At 42.2% G+C, this 16,925-nt stretch overlaps 2 protein-coding genes across 4 annotated transcripts in view; both read right to left on the reverse strand.

Moving 5' to 3' along the window:
• LOC146365059 (rhamnose-binding lectin-like) lies at positions 1-15,828 on the reverse strand. 3 transcript variants are annotated; one of them, XM_084918085.1, is made up of 22 exons: positions 15,716-15,828; positions 15,220-15,252; positions 10,640-10,741; positions 10,111-10,204; positions 9,852-9,946; positions 7,998-8,083; positions 7,739-7,873; positions 7,337-7,448; positions 3,934-3,966; positions 3,024-3,125; positions 2,752-2,845; positions 2,576-2,679; positions 2,460-2,504; positions 2,236-2,368; positions 1,874-1,977; positions 1,673-1,717; positions 1,446-1,578; positions 1,253-1,356; positions 1,111-1,155; positions 840-972; positions 665-768; positions 1-212 (listed from the first exon to the last, which is right to left on the reverse strand). In XM_084918085.1, the coding sequence occupies exons 1-22, from the start codon at positions 15,747-15,749 to the stop codon at positions 178-180; spliced, it is 1,905 nt and encodes a 634-aa protein (XP_084774211.1). In that variant the 5' UTR covers positions 15,750-15,828; the 3' UTR covers positions 1-177. The 3 variants fall into 3 exon arrangements, with proteins under 3 accessions (XP_084774211.1, XP_084774212.1, XP_084774213.1); XM_084918086.1 differs by lacking the exons at positions 15,220-15,252; positions 15,716-15,828 and adding an exon at positions 14,627-14,787; XM_084918087.1 differs by lacking the exons at positions 10,111-10,204; positions 10,640-10,741; positions 15,220-15,252; positions 15,716-15,828 and having other exon boundaries at positions 9,730-9,913.
• Positions 6,917-16,925, reverse strand: part of LOC146365060 (L-rhamnose-binding lectin SML-like) — a 22,979-nt gene continuing 12,970 nt past the window's right edge. The window contains exon 12 of the mRNA XM_084918089.1: positions 6,917-7,158. Coding sequence (XP_084774215.1) covers positions 7,094-7,158 — 65 coding nt within the window. The 3' untranslated portion in view covers positions 6,917-7,093. The remainder of the gene's footprint in view (positions 7,159-16,925) is intronic.

Here is a 16,925-nt window from a genome sequence, read left to right on the forward strand (position 1 = left end):
TGGTCGATTAATTTTATTTTGTAATAAGAAGGAAAAATTATGAGACGTTAAATCAGTTTGACGTTCAATCATCTGTCGACAGCCTGACTGTCCTGCAGGCCACGTGTTGCATTGGATTTATCTACCTATTGACTACTGATTGGATAATCATTCCATTTGAAGCACAAACATGGTGTTTTATTGATTTGATGGATTTTCTTCTTCAATCAGATCTGGAAAGAAAACAAATTATTTTCACAAAGAGTTTCATATCAAGTCCTATCGGCTCAAATTGTCGTCATAAATATTTTTTACTTGTAAATCAGTTTTGTATGTGCGTTTAAAAAAAAAAAAAAAAAAAAAAAGATTTGCGTGTGGACTTAGCCAAAAACTATGTGTGAAACTCTTGACCCTATTTTTCTTCTTTTCATCTGATTGGCCAATGTCATGTCAATCACAAATTTAACAATCCAATCAGAGAACCTCTGATTGGACCTAAAACCTGATTTACAAGTACAAAATATTTATGTCCACAATTTGAGCCCATAAAGTCCCATCTACTGAAAAATAGGCGAGCTTTGATGCGTAGCTTTGTAAGCGTGAGTACACATGATTTTAGGTTTTCTGGTGTCTGCAGAGATTTGAGCTGTTCAGGAGTCTTTCAAAGGGTCTTTGAGGCACTTACTCTCGCAGGTGTAGACCACCTCCAGGTACTTGTAGGTGCCTGGACACGGGTCTCCAAACATAGAGTTCCTTACTTTGATGGAACAGCTGTTTCTGCCGTTACAGCTGTGAATGTAAATGAGAGTGAGTGAGCAGAGTCATCAGAGAGAAAGTGTAAAGAGACTCAGCGTCTGTACCTCTCGGCTACTTTGCTGGTGGGAATTGAGCACTGGGTGTTACTGAGCTGAGCGGGAGGACGTTTGTAAGAGCACGTGGTCGAGTCATCGCGGCCGTATTCAGCCGACAGGACGACTATAACGTGTCCTTCATCTGAAGAACAATTCACACTGTTAAACTATCAGCCTGTTATTATTGATATATCAGTTCTCTTTTTCACTTACATGTTTTATTTTTATCGCATAAAATCACCACAGTTTTAAACGATGAATAGAAAAGAAACAACTTTACCACAATGAAGGTTTGCATAAGAATGTTCACATGTGATACTGTGGACTGAAAAAGAAACAAATTTCCAAATGCAGGTTAATCTCTCGTGCACAGATTTGTCTTTGACCATATTTTGAAGGTATCAAAGCCTCGAGGCACTTACACGGACAGTCGTAGGCCACCTCCAGGTACTTGTAGGTGCCTGGACACGGGTATCCGAACTCCGAGCTGCTCGCTTCGATAATGCAGCTCCTTTTCCCGTTACAGCTGTGAAAGCAGACGATGAGTGAGTCGGCCGAGGCTGGAAATACATCTGAGTGAAGATGTAAGGCTGAGCAAAGATCGAGCCTCTGTACCTGTCAGCTACTTTAGACGTGGGATTGATGCATTGGGCATTCTGGATCTCACATTCTGGACGCTGGTAAGAGCACGTGGTCGTATCGCGGCGTCCGTAATTAGCCCAGTGGACGGCGATAACGTGTCCGTCATCTGAGGAAGTGTTCATGGAGTTAAACTATAACTGTGTTTGGGTTTCTATCGAACCAATCCACCAACGATACAAAAGTATGAAATGTGTTCTCACCACAATGAAGGTTTGCCTGAGATCCTTCACATGCTACGGTGTGCACTGATGAGGAAGCAAATTAGAAAATAAAATTCATCTACAGATTTCATCGCTGTGATTCAAAAATCCACTCAAAACATGTTAGTATGGACCAAAGCTCTGCAGCAAAGTGTCCCGAGGGCACGTTGGAGCTCTGTTACGACTCTTTGAGGTACTTACGCTCACAGTCGTAGGCCACCTCCAGGTACTTGTAGGTGCCTGGACACGGGTCTCCAAACACTGAGTTGCTCGCTTCAACAATGCAGCTGCTTTTCCCGTTACAGCTGTGAAAGCAGGTGAGTGAGTCAACAGAGGCTTCACATACTTTGTCAGGAAACATCTAAACCGGTGTGCACAGTTTGGGAAACCAGGGTTAACCTGTAACCTGGGAAGAGAAACATTTAGCACATCATCTGTGTGGTGCAGTGGGACGGGGTGACGGGTGTTTATTGACCGTGTGACTGCTGACAGAAGCAGCAGGATGAACTGTGAAGTGTTCAGTCACATCTGCGTCGGGCTGAGGAAAGAACGAGCCTCGGTACCTGTCAGCGACGTAAGTGGTGGGATTGGGGCAATGGGCGTTTTGGATCTCGTGGGTTGGACGATGCTGAGAGCATGTGGTCGTATCGCGGCGCCCGTAGTCAGCCCAGTAGACGACTATAGCCTCTCCTTCATCTGAGGAAGAGTTCACCGTGTTAAATCGGCACCATGTTTGTACATCAATGAAACAAATCCACCTGAATCACAGAGGAACTGCCCCACTCACCACACCGAAGGTTTGCGTTGGATCCTTCACACGCTGTGCTGTGGACTGAAAGGGAAACACCGCGTCACAAACTGTAACGACTCACGGGCAGAGTTTGGAAGTATTCAGATACAGACCTGCTGGGAAGCAGGCGAAGGTGGTGTCCAGGTATTTGCAGGCGCCGGGAACAGGAGTACCAAAGATCTGGATGTCTATGTCACACGTTTTCTTTCCGTCACAGCTGTGGGGAGAGATGGAGCTCACTGACGTGATCATGTTATTGTTTCAAATGTTTGTTACCGACAGTGGTCACCTCTTCTTGATGGCCTTCAGTTTGTCGTGCTGAGAGCGGTGTTCTTCATCTCCACACGTGTGCTCGACTGACTCCACAACGATCACGCCGCTCTCTGTTTCACACAGTATGACACAAAAGCAGAGATTAGAGAGATTCAGAGCAGAGATGGATGGATTTTACAATCGCAGGTGTCGCCCCCAGCTGGACATGAAAAGAATTTAGTCTTAGGGTTCTTTAGTGTTGGCTTTTAAATCTATAGCCATCATTTACATACAGTCTGTCTGCCTTACCACAGCACAGGTGCTGGACCAGGTGGCCGTCGCAGGTGATCACTCTGTTGGTGGATATGGCAGTCGCGGTGGACGGGACAAAACGTTTGGCTCGGGTTACACCTGGAGGGAAAAATAAAGTTGGAGTTAAAAAAGCAGAGTGGGTATGAGCTCACAGCTGATGGTGTGTGCGTGTGGGGGGGGGGGGTGGAGGGAGGTCAGCCGACGGCTTCTGTCTGCTGTTTTGACTATGATGAGACTCAAGGACAGCCTGGCTGTTTGCTGGGAGCAGAGACTAAACATCTGACCTTATCTGAGGCTCTCTCTCCTTCACTGATTCATTTATCTTTATTTTGTGCTCTTCGTCTCCTCCCGCTGAACAGTTAGCGCCACCATGGAGTCAGCTGACTGACGGAGAGCAGAGTCACAGCACAAACCGACGGTCTGACGGCTTTTCTGTCTCTGAAAGCTGCAACAGTCATGTGACGAGGTGAGAGTGACGGCGATGAATCGAGGCAGACGCGAGTGTGATTTAGAGTGGGGGGTAGTGGGCAGGTGTTCCCGCCGTGTTTGTGGTAAATGAAACTTTTCCACAGATAATTTAATGTTGATTGGATCTGTGTTAAAATTCAAATAGAAGCTTAAATCTTCTAAGAGTTTCTGTAAGTGTCTGACCTTTGACCTTTGATGTTGTCTAAGAGCGTGCACCTGCTCATGTGGACTGAAAAACACATTAATCTCAAAGTTTATTCAAATCTGCCAGATTTATATCCCCACTACTTTCCAAATCCCACGATCATCACTGGAGACAGAATAAAATGAGCCAGGCCTGCAGCTCAGGGGCAGAGAAGTAAAGGTGAGGATTATTTTTAAAAATGTCCATTAATGAGAATAAACCAGGTAACAGAGAGGCACAAAAACAGACTTTTACCTGAACTCACGAGTAAACATGTTGCTGCCAGCACTGAAACACAAGGAGGAAACCTGAGTGTTAGACTGAGTTTGGTTTGTCTCCAAACTCACACATGAAATGATATCGAATGAAAAAAGGAGAAAACTGCAGTAAAAGGTCAGCGACCCCCGATCATATTTCTATTCGCTGTCAGTGCAGCTCAGCATCTGCATACAAATGATTTTATCAACAACATGAGATGATGTCAGAGCTCTTTACAATAAACATTTAGATCAAAGATGTTTGTCTCTTGTAAGAATGTTGGAAACATTTGAAGCTTTTTAATAAAGTTATTTCTATTCAATGACTTTGAATTATTTAACAGCAGAATTGTATTTCCATCCTGTCAGCTTAAAAGCCATCCTTCATAAACCATTTCTTACCCTTTGATTATTTTCAGGCAGCACATGAACCCTGATCGTCTGATCAATAAACACGTGTATCTACAGAGCTGTTTGATTATTTGCTCTATGAAAGTAGAATCTGCAGCAAAGCGAGCACACATGCATTTCTGCATGAAGGATTATCAGTGTGTGGTACTCACACAGCGTGTTGCTGAGTCCGGAGCAGAGCATCGTGTTCGGGGGTCTGGTTGTCGGTGACGAGCTGAGCTGATGGCGGATCGGACGGAGACCTTGGTGTATTTACGCCGTTTAGCTGAGAACTTTTACCGACGTGCAAAACAAGCAGCCAATGGAAAAATGAGAATCTGATGCTTATCGGGTGCAGCAGAGCCAAGGAGAAAACTAAACTGCTATCAATAAGAAACGATTATAGAAGCCAATCGCAGCTCGCCCAGTGTCAGCCGGGATCGGCTCAAGGCCCCCCCACGACCCTGAACTGGATCGTGGCTCGAGAAGATGGAGCCACAACACAAAACAGACTTTTCTTTCTCAGACTGAGATGTTGAATCAGTCAAAGAAGGAAATCCTTTTAAAAGCTGCATAAATGCACCTCAGACTGTGGGACACCCCCCAGCATTCAGATCATCACAGGTGGTTAAAAGGCCTTCGGTCAACAAGCTGTGATCATCACTTTAACCATGACTGTTGTACAGTTTCATTAACCATCAGCGTTTATTCAGAATTATCATGATGTGACAGAAAAGAGACGTCGGTGACCGCTGGCAGCTCGTACTTCACGCGGCGCTTTGGTCATCATCTCTGAAACACTCGGTTCAGCCGCAGTGTTTCACAGTCTTAACATACTGACACAAACACGAGCGCCCGTTCACACATTCACGTGCAGAAGTGAAGGACACGATAATCAAGCATAAACTAAAACAAGGTTTTGTGAGGCCGTTCCACAGTTCAGGAGCTAAAAGTCAAACCGTGGTCGCCTCTGGATTTAAAATAAGAGTGTGGAGCAGGTGAAAGGCCCACATCCAATCAGCAACAAGCGCTTAAATAAAGGCTCCAGCAGCGTTTGGATGGAGAACAGCAGCTGAGGTTATCTGTGAAACACAGCCACTGACCTTCTGCATGAGCACTGTGGCAGATGGATATCACATCCTGCTGTGAAACCACGTATCCGTTTGTCTCGACCACTATCACTGTGTGTTTGTGTGAAAGCTAGCAGCAAACCTCTGAAGCATCATCAGGCTCCTCGGCTCTCTGCAGAGACAAGGAGCCTGACGCAGTGTTACAGAGAGACACGTTTGCAATTTCATTACATAAAAACAAAATGAATTCATCAGACAGCTGGAATAATGTGTCAGCAGCTCTATGTGCAGAACTCTGAAAGAGATTCATAAGTTTCTCAAATGAAGTCAATAAAACGAGGAAAGAGCCGAGCTGCTGTGTAACGGTGGAAGAAGTGCTGAGGAGGACGAGCTACATCAGGGGCGTCAAACATAAGGTCTGGGGGCCAAAATTAGACAGGCGACTACTCCACCCACTGGATGGCTTTGGGAAATGTGATGGATGCAATACATTTTGCCCTTTTGTGTTTCCATAAGTTTCCCCCGCGGCCCTTCATGCTGCACCAGAGTAATAAAGTCATAATTACTGAGAGAAAAGTTCCTGTTTTTTCTCTGTAAACTATAGAAATGTCTGTTTCTTACAGCGGCTCAAACAACATTTTCTGTGAACAGAAACTTTAATAATTACAGGACAGTCTGGACAGAGAGCTCCCAGAACTTTCTCTGTAATCACACATTTATTTCTTACAGTTGAAGAGTCGCGCTGACAGACGTCTTTACTGCAGCAGCATTTCTTCATCATGCAGAAAAACTGAGACGCTGCTGAAACTTCTTTTTCTTATATTAAGATATTTCAGGATTAAATGTGGAGTTAAACTTGTTTAACTGACACAAAGACGACTTTCACTGGGCGATCAAAGCAGGCTGTATGTGGCCCACCATGTAAGATGACTTTGACATCTCTGATCTAGATGGAGACGATTATTGTGACCAGAAGGAAGTAATGAAATACAAATACTTTGTCACTGTACTTTTACTCCCCACATTTGTACACAAATGTCTGCACTTTCTACTGCTTACATGTTCAAAACAGACTCGTTACTTTTGCTTTGACACGTTTGAGGGGAGTTATATTCTCACAGTTCCCACAAGTGCAAACCAGCAGTTAAAGTGCTGAAGTGGAACCTGCTGCGCTATTTGAACTGGGGACGAACAGACGCGAGAACATAGCATGACACAGCACAGAGACAGAAACTATGAATAACAATGATATCAAAGGCTATTAATAATTCAGACACACAAAAAACTGCCTCACTGCAAATGTTGCATCAATTCACTGCGATATTTGCTTTTCTTTAGATTTAAAGTTAAGTTGTCAGCATCAGTTGATGAGATCCCAGGATCAGAAGTACTGATGCTGTATTTATGTCACACAGGTTTTTCCATCACAGCTGCAGGGAGACAGAAAGCAGCTCGTTTTCAGGTTTATTAAAATGATCAGATGATGATTTGAAGCATGAATGACTCACTTTCAGGTCAACATTTCAATTCCTTTAAATTTTATTGAATTTATTTTCCTGTTTATTGTGATATGAAATCATATTTATCAATAAATCTTCGAGCAGTGATGTCATCGAGGCTTGACATCCTGCTGGAAGTGACATCAGCAGTGAGGCTGTGACATCATCATGTCAGATGTGTCAGGACACGAAGGAGCAGTTATGGATCTCTGACACAAACAAACCGTCTCTGTGAGTCACACCCTGAGTCGTTGACATAATCTCCTGTAAAGAAAATCAAAATAAAGAAACAGAAATAAAATCAGAGGTCTGTGCTGTAAATGTTTTCTTCTTCTCTAATGTAAAAAGAACAAACAGTTCTTATAAAGACCTAAGATTACATGACTTTAGTCAATATAAAAACCAAACACATTTCATCAACAAGCCCACTTTCAGTTTGTACCTCTAAGGTTTATCTCCATACAGTCTTCTCCTCCTCCAGAGTTGTCTGGTTGTCCACTGGCCCAGTTTATGAAGTCAAACTGGGAACCATCACTCCACGTCCACACAGTTTCCTGGAAGAATAAAGTCCAGTTTGTTCTGATGTACTTTGATGCATCTATGCTGAGAGTGCAGACATGAGACCTCTTACACCACTCGAAGACAATGAAGGTTCATTTTGTTTGTGGAGGTAAAAAATGAAAAGAACAGTCAAGTCAACAGCAACATCTGTCTCCAGGAACCAAGTCCTGATTAATCAGTCTGTCACATGTTGACCTTTGAATCAAACTGATGAATATGAAGAGAAAAATGTGAAATATCAGAAACAGCTGCAGCTCATCCTCTTTATCTATGAAACACTTACAGTCTCTCTGTCGTTGCCTCCAACCCAAGCTGGTGGATATGACCCTGCTGCTGTGCGAGTGAGCTCTCTGATGAAGGTGTACTCAGCTGTGCTGTGGAATGAGGCCAGATGTCCACCGAGTGTCTGACAGGAACTCTGAGGAGGAAGATGAGGTGCACAGAAGATGAAAAGTGTGAGAATGCATTTAAAATCAGTCAAAGACAGAAACTCTTTATATCATCAATGATGCAGCGACAGCTGCTGTTATTTCCTAATGTACCTCAGCATCAGTCCAGATCTTCATGCTGCTGTTAACGATGAAACAGCGACCTGCAAACCAAGTCCAACCAGGAGGGCAGGAAGGAGCTGCAGCATGATTGTAAAGTTAAAAGGTCAGTGAACAGATTAATGATTCCTCAAAAGATAAAATAACTTCTGAAACTTCACCATGAACTTCAGCTTAGAAAAGATTTAATAAGAAACACACACATTTATTTATGTGTTAATTTTGTAACTGACTCACTACAGCAGTGAATATTTAGTGTGACACTGAGTTAAAGTGTAATTAATGTTTAATAATTATTTACTTTAGTTAATGTTCTAATTTTACAGCAGATTCCTCCACAGTGGGACAGAGAGATTCACATGTTTGTGTGATTTTGCATGTTTCACTTTTAACTTCTACTGATCACATTTGGGTCTTTAAAGCTGCAGAGCGTGAATGTTGACCCCCCATGATCCTCCGGTGGGTCCTGTTTAAGGTCGAGGTTTAAATCTAACAGTGAGTGTGCTTTTACCATCAGGGACCTTTGACTGTGGAATGACCTGCCTGAGGAGAACAGGCTCCAACAATCACAAACCTCCTTTAAATTACTTAAAGCACATTTTAGAGAAAATAGGCTCCTAGCACAACCTGGTCTCGAATGAAGTCGAGAAGAGACCGGGCATTTGCAACCGTGGCACCCAGACTCTGGAATAACCTCCCTGTTCATGTTCGTACTGCCGAGTCTATCACGTCTTAAAACTTATCTTTTTACTTTAGCTTTTGATTCTAACTAGTTGGCTGTTCTAGCTTGTTGTGTTGTTACCTATTGTTTGTTGTCCTGTTTTATTGTTTGTTTTAATTGTCTCCTGCTTTTACTGACTGTAAAACTATTATTGTTTTAATATGTGCTGTATAAATAAAATTTGATTTGATTTGAATAGTGCTTCAGCAACTACAGACACATTTAGAGATAAACAGTATCAGTGATAAATTCCAGTCTGGATTTAAACCGCGTCACAGCACCCAAACTGCCCTACTAGGAGTTTTCAACGACCTCCTTCTAATCGCTGACTCTGGGCGCTCTGCGGTCTTACTGCTATTAGATCTGACGTCACCTTTGACATGGTCGATCATGATATTCTTTTGGCAAGGTTAGAACATGTAGTTGGCCTTACAGGAAATGTTCTTTCATGGTTTAAATCATATCTTTCAGAGAAGTCCTTCTCTGTCACAGTGGGTAAACATTCCTCTTCTTCTGCCCCTCTTCGCTGTGGTGTGCCCCAGGGCTCGGTGCTGGGTCCTGTGTTGTTCTCTCTGTACATGTTGTCCCTGGGCTCCATTTTTGAAAAACATAACGTCTCTTTTCATTGCTGTGCTGATGATATTCAAATCTACCTCCACTTGACTGGGGATGTTTCATCTTCACTACATCCTCTGTTTGATAGTTTGAGGGATGTCAAAGACTGGTTATTATGTGACTCTCTTACCTTAAATGAAAAGAAGACGGAATTATTGTTTTTGATAGAAATATGCTTCTGGGACAACTGACTGGCACACTCGGGCCTGTTGCTAACCGCCTCACTGATGCTGTTAGGAATCTTGGAGTTTTCATGGATACTTCCTTCAAACTGGATAAACAGGTGTCCACTGTGGTAAAAGGTCGCTTCCATCAACTGCGCCAAATTTCTAAAGCTAAACATATTTTTACTGCAGGAAACGTACAAAGAAAGAGAAGCTGTGTTCTCACCACACTGAAGGTTTGCCTGAGATCCTCCACATGTTACACAGATCCCATCAGAAACTGTAATCATTCATGTACAGATTGGGTTCATTAGTCATTTCTAATCACAGGTTTAACAGAGTCGTTACGTGGGAAGCAGTCGTAGGTGGTCTCCAGGTATTTGCAGACTCCAGGATCATAAGTAATGTTTGACTTTATGTCACACTCGGTTTTTCCATCACAGCTGCAGGGAGACAGAAACAGCTGGTTTTCAGCTCAAAGATATGAAACAAGTTACTTTCAGGTAATCATTTACTTCCTGTTAGTTTGATTAAAGCTGTTCAACAGGTTTTAGTTTGTTTCTTCTTTTGAATCAAAGGCTCACTTCTACCATCCCACAGTGCTCACCTGTTCCTCACGTTGTTCTCAGCGTCACCGTGAGAGCAGGTTACTTCACCTCCACATCTGTACACAGCTGACCTCACAATGATCATTCCACCCACTGTTATACAGACACAGTATGAGAGAAAAGGAACAACTCAACATGCAATAATCCAGGTTTAAGGCTTCAGTTTCAGACTCAGATGCTGCAGATCCATAAATAATGAGGATTTTACCTCTGTACACCACCACAGTGGATATTACATTAACTCTGATTAAGGAGGAAACTTTAAGTCAGTGTTTTTCTTTCTAATCTACATCAAATGTTTCTGAATTTTTATACACAGTCCAACATCCTCAGAGCTTTTTTGAAAGAATAAATGCACTGTTGGTTTGTTGATCAGGAAAATACAATTTAAACTGAAAATAAGCAACTGTGCATAAAAAGGCTGTAAACTATAAACAGTTCATCCAATACTTGTTAAGTTTGTTGAATTTAGCCTGAGAGTCTGAAGTTGATCTGCAGTGAATTCTTGGACACTATTTTCCATCTTACCACAGCTCAGGCGAGGAACACTGAGGCCGTTAGAGGTGACCACTCTCCCTGTGGATATGGCGGTCACAGGAGGAGGAAAGGAAACTACAGCTCTGATAAAGCCTGAAATAAAAAATAAATTGTACATTTCTGATAAATTAATGGGGGATGTGTTGATAATTTTCTTGCTGAAGGTGAAGCTACAGCTGGTCCCTCATCTTACTTTAGTTTTCCCTGATGGATGTGAAACACGGTTAGTGTCAGTGAAGCTTACAGTAACCTCTGTCTGCTGAAGCTGCTGGCTGATTTAGCTCCAGTGTGGACAACAAAGATCACAGTTTGTAAAGAGTGCAGAGACATAATATCTGGTCTTATGTGAGGACTGAGAGAGGAGAGAGTTTATGAAACTCTGTGAGAGATACGAACTCCAGAAATAGATGACCACGCCTGTGTTCACTCTTCTTCATCACATTGTATTCATCTGTAACCTCAGTCAACAATTACCATGATGCTGCTTTACATGAGAGTTAATATTCAATTCAATTCAATTTTATTTATATAGCGCCAAATCACAACAAAAGTCGCCTCAAGGCGCTTCATAGATACAGAGAAAAGCCCAACAATCATATGACCCCCTATGAGCAGCACTTTGGCGACAGTGGGAAGGAAAAACTCCCTTTTAACAGGAAGAAACCTCTGGCAGAACCAGGCTCAGGGAGGGGCGGGGCCATCTGCTGTGATTGGTTGGGGTGAGAGAAGGAAGACAGGATAAAAGACATGCTGTGGAAGAGAGACAGAGATTAATAACAGATATGATTCAATGCAGAGAGGTCTATTAATACATAGTGAGTGAGAAAGGTGACTGGAAAGGAAAAACTCAATGCATCATGGGAATCCCCCGGCAGCCTACGTCTATTGCAGCATAACTAAGGGAGGATTCAGGGTCACCTGGTCCAGCCCTAACTATATGCTTTAGCAAAAAGGAAAGTTTGAAGCCTAATCTTAAAAGTAGAGATAGTGTCTGTCTCCCGAATCCAAACTGGAAGCTGGTTCCACAGAAGAGGGGCCTGAAAACTGAAGGCTCTGCCTCCCATTCTACTTTTAAATACTCTAGGAACAACAAGTAGGCCTGCAGTGTGAGAGCGAAGTGCTCTAATAGGGTGATATGGTACTACAAGGTCATTAAGATAAGATGGGGCCTGATTATTTAAGACCTTGTATGTGAGGAGCAGGATTTTGAATTCAATTCTGGACTTAACAGGAAGCCAATGAAGGGAAGCCAAAACAGGAGAAATATGCTCTCTCCTTCTAGTCCCTGTCAGGACTCTTGCTGCAGCATTTTGGATTAGCTGAAGGCTTTTCAGTGAGTTTTTTGGACATCCTGATAATAATGAATTACAGTCGTCCAGCCTGGAAGTAATAAATGCATGAACTAGTTTTTCAGCGTCACTCTGAGACAGGATATTTCTAATTTTAGAGATGTTGCGCAAATGGAAGAAAGCAGTCTTACATATTTGTTTAATATGTGCGTTGAAGGACATGTCCTGGTCAAAAATGACTCCAAGGTTCCTCACAGCGTTACTGGAGGCCAAGGTAATGCCATCCAGAGTAGGAATCTGGTTAGATACCATATTTCTAAGATTTTCAGGGCCGAGTACAATAACCTCAGTTTGATCTGAATTAAGAAGCAGAAAGTTAGCGGCCATCCAGGTCTTTATGTCTTTAAGACATTCCTGCAGTTTAACTAATTGGTGTGTGTTATCTGGCTTTATGGACAGATAGAGCTGGGTGTCATCTGCATAGCAGTGTAAATGTATGCTATGTCTTCTAATGATGCTGCCTAAGGGAAGCATGTATAATGTAAACAGAATTGGTCCTAGCACTGAACCCTGTGGAACTCCTTAATTAACCTCAGTGTGTGAAGAGGACTCTCCATTTACATGCACAAATTGGAGTCTATTAGATAGATATGATACAAACCACTGCAGTGCAGTACCTGTAATACCTACAGCATGTTCTAATCGCTCTAATAGGATATTATGGTCAACAGTATCGAACGCTGCACTGAGGTCTAGCAGGACAAGCACAGAGATGAGTCCACTGTCAGAGGCCATAAGAAGATCATTTGTAACCTTCACTAAAGCTGTTTCTGTGCTGTGATGAGCTCTGAAACCTGACTGAAACTCTTCAAATAAACCATTCCTCTGCAGATGATCTGTTAGCTGTTTGACAACTACTCTTTCAAGGATTTTTGATATGAAAGGAAGGTTGGAGATTGGCCTATAATTAGCTAAGACTGCTGGGTCTAGAGATGCTTTTTGAGTAAAGGTTTAACCACAGCCAGCTTGAAGGCCTGTGGTACATAGCTGATTATTAGAGATAGGTTGATCATATTTAAGATCGAAGAATTAATCAATGGCAGGACTTCTTTGAGCAGTTTTGTAGGAATGGGGTCTAAAAGACACGTTGATGGTTTGGAGGAAGGAATTATTGAAGTTAACTCAGAAAGATCAATTGGAGAAAAAGAGTCTAACTTAACATCAATGGTACTAAGAGTAGCTGTAGATAATATTACATCTGTGGGATGATTACTGGTAATTTTTTCTCTAATGATAAAAATTTTATTTGTGAAGAAGTTCATGAAGTCATTACTAGTTAACGTTAAAGGGATGGTTGGCTCAACAGAGCTCTGACTGTTTATAGTAATATAATATATATGTAATATAGAACAAAAAGCTGCTGTCCCTTCACAGGTAACATGCAGATCAGCCCGGGTCATCTTTTCAGAAGCCCGGGGTCTTTTGGAGTGTAATTTGTTTCATAGTTAGAGGCCTGACTGACAACTGTATAAAACAAAAACTACACACAATATTCGAAGCACATAGCGCACAGTCGTAAATTCCCCCTAATTTTGGTATCACTCAATCAATCAATCAATCAATCAAGGCTTTATTCGCCACATGCAGGTTGCCCTGCAGTGAAATTTGAGCAGCTACCAAAGCAAATCATTGGTACTGTACAAATAATGTAAGTATGACGGTGCATCACAAAAGATTGATATCAAACTGATCACTTGACCCATATTGACTCTATCCAGTCCTTTAAATCAGTGATTCCCAAACTTTTTTTTGCTGGGCCCCCCTTTTGTTTTACAAGAAAAATGCCCCCCCCCCCCCCCTCCCGCGCGTGCACGCGCGCAGGCACACGCACAAACACATCCTCCAGCCACACACACCCTTATTTTGCTCCGTTGTGGTTTATTTCACACCTCAAACATTTAGTAAACAATTAGGCAAATACAAGTAATCTGCAATAAATTACAGGTAGTAATAAAATAAACTACTAACTCTTTTACGCTGCGGCAGCACCTACACGGGTATTTTTGAAAACGCAGCTGTTTCGTCTACATGTAAACGTTTCGAATCACCGAAAACGGAGATTGTTTTAAACTCCTTTTTTGCATTTTCCTGTGGACTAGGAATACAGAGTTCCTCATGCAATGTCAAAGGGATGTGCCTTTTTTCACGTCACGCTGTGCGCCACGTTGTTTACATGAGATGAATTGCAGAATGGCAGATAGAGACGAAATACTGTTAATCTGACTGGCAGGTATTACACGCAGTTACTGTCCCTCCATTTACAAAGGCAGAGGCGTCACGATGTGATTATTTTACGTGTAGTTGTTTTTTTTCCTGTGTAATAATATTCAACATTGCTGTCAATACATTTTTCAAAAAATGTCTCTCCGAGCAAAATGGGTTCAAAAACATAAACAGCTGTGGGATCCTGTTAGTCCGTGATTTGAACCGGGGGAACAAATCGTGGCAGGATCAGCCTGATGTTATTTGTATCCAGCTGTAACTTTACTGTATAAGGAGCAAACATCTCTAAAATGTCAGGAGTAGTTAGTCATTACAAGAAGTGTTTGTGAACTAAAAATCATGAATGTGGGATCCAGCCCAGCGCTGCTCCCGACGCAGGGGAAACCAACCCTGCAGGGAGACCTACCTCCGCACTTGTGCAGGTGAAGCCAAAGGGAAGATTTGCTTCACCATATTTTCTAGTCTTTGGCTTAGAATGAAGTTCGTTTGGAAACATATTCAGCGATGCTTCATCTCCTGCTTTGCGTTTCTGTGGCCGCCCCGTGCTAGCAGTGTCCAAGCGTTTTGTCTCCCCCCCCCTTTTCATACCGCGCCCCCCCCCCTGCAATGGCTATGCGCCCCCCCTAGGGGGCGGGCCCCATACTTTGAGAAGGTCTGCTTTAAATCAAGATTGATTTAAAGGATTGCAATCCAATCCGTTTGCAATCCAAAGCTTCTATCCCTGATTTCCTCCCACATGTCAACAAGGAGCCCCACAACATCCAGAACCCACCCCACCCGCCCCAGCAGCCACCAGACAGGTTTCATTTCATTTTCACTGGAAACAGAAATAAGATTTTAAAAAGGTGTTTGTGAAGGATAGAGTATAGATTTTAGATCACACAAATACAATATTTAGTAGTTACAGACAGAAGAAGAAGAGGTGAGCTCTAACAATGAGAACGTTAACAGAAAGGCTCTTTATGACCAAAATATAAGAAGCAGTAAAACAGCATTTACCTGAAGTGATGAGTGAACAGGTTGCTGCCAGCACTGAAAGAGACAGAAAGAAAGCTCAGTGTCAGACTGTGTGTTTGATATCAAGTTTAATTCACCTCAAAACATGAAACAGAAATGAAAACCAAACAGGAGAAAGCTGCTGCTTTCATTCACACCTGGATTTTGTGAAAACTCTTTCTAAACAGCAGATTTCAATGACACATTTATTCTCTTCATGTTTCCAACTTTTGTCAATAAACTTATTTGTGTTGACAGTTTGACTTCAACTCTTCAAAGTAAATGATCAGCCATGAATTCCTCTCAGGACTCTGTGAAGCCTAACTGTCCTGCTGAGGTGATGCAAACATGTATTTAGGATGTTAGACTGACTGATCCAATAAAGCAGAAAGAAAAGCATGTCACAGTGCAGCACAGTGGAAAGCTAGAAAAGGATTAGACTGAACATGTGCAGCTGATTTCATGTATAAATAAAGGATTATCAGTGTGTTGTACTCACACAGTGTGCTGCTGAGTCCGGAGCAGAGCATCATGTTAGGAGATCTGGATTACAGTGAAGAGCTGATGGAGGATCAAACACAGAGCTGCTGATTTACTCTGTTTCAGTAACACCTGTGATGTATATGCAAAGCACAGCCAATGGAAAAGCAGAGTATCCTCCTTCTCACGTGCAGGATGTTGGATGTTTGGAATGGAAAAAGTATGAGAAAAAGAAAAAAACAGGATGTGAATGTTAAATAAAAACAGGGTGCAGCAGGAACACAGCAGGAATATATTTGTATGGAAAATATTCATATTTACATGGAACATCTCCACATGTCTCTCTGGTCAGAGACCACAAACGAGACAGTGTTTGTGATGCTGAGTCAACAGTATTATATTGTAAGTGTTTAAAGAGAGGTTTCCATTGACTGTGACTGTGTGAAGAACTGTTGAAAAAGTTCCTGAAAAACACAACATGCCATTGTATGACAGCTGCACCATTGTACTAAGGGTTTGGAGCATAGAGAGAACAGGGCCTTCATAAACACCCAAATCATCATCCAGGAAACTTGAAGCTGAAAACGCCGTTACACCTGTGTTTCAGTGTGTTGTTGAGAAAGGCCATGCCAACTCTAAAAAAGAAAGGACTCCGTACAACCGTCGAATATTTGGCTAATAATGCTCCAAAGTCTGAAAAGTGAATTCTGAAAAACACACACAAAAAAAAAACTTCATGAGGAAAAATTTAAAAATAGAATAGGAGGCAGAGCCTTCAGTTTTCAGGCCCCTCTTCTGTGGAACCAGCTTCCAGTTTGGATTCAGGAGACAGACACTATCTCTACTTTTAACTTTCCTTTTTGCTAAAGCGTATAGTTAGGACCAAACACTCCAGGAACAACAAGTAGGCCTGCAGTGTGAGAGCGAAGTGCTCTAATAGGGTGATATGGTACTACAAGGTCATTAATGAATTCATGAATTTCTTCACAAATAAAATCTTAATAGCTGAGATTAAAGGAATGCTTGGAGCTCTGTTTGTCATCCTGGCTACAGACTCAAGCTTAGGGATGGGTATCGTTTAGGTTTTATCCGATACCGGTGCCAAACCGGTACTTTTGAAACGGTGCCGGTGCTTAAAGAGTGGAGAACACAAACTTTGTCCAAAAACCTCTCATGTTTAACTGTTTTCCACTTTTTCTTTGGTCATTTTAGCCTTTTTGTCCAGGGTG

The sequence above is a fragment of the Perissodus microlepis genome, chromosome 20 (assembly GCF_051167445.1).
Source record: "Perissodus microlepis isolate ML-2025 ecotype Zambia chromosome 20, ASM5116744v1, whole genome shotgun sequence".
Taxonomy (NCBI): Eukaryota; Metazoa; Chordata; class Actinopteri; order Cichliformes; family Cichlidae; genus Perissodus; species Perissodus microlepis.

Excerpts from the sequence above, each read along its gene's own strand:
- LOC146365059 (XM_084918085.1), bottom strand. The coding sequence starts at position 15,749 with ATGATGCTCTGCTCCGGACTCAGCAGCACACTGT. Across the intron at positions 2,846-3,023 it reads GGTCCAGCACCTGTGCTGTG|AGAGCGGCGTGATCGTTGTG; the intron begins GTAAGGCAGACA and ends TGTGTGAAACAG. Across the intron at positions 769-839 it reads ACCAGCAAAGTAGCCGAGAG|CTGTAACGGCAGAAACAGCT; the intron begins GTACAGACGCTG and ends TTACATTCACAG.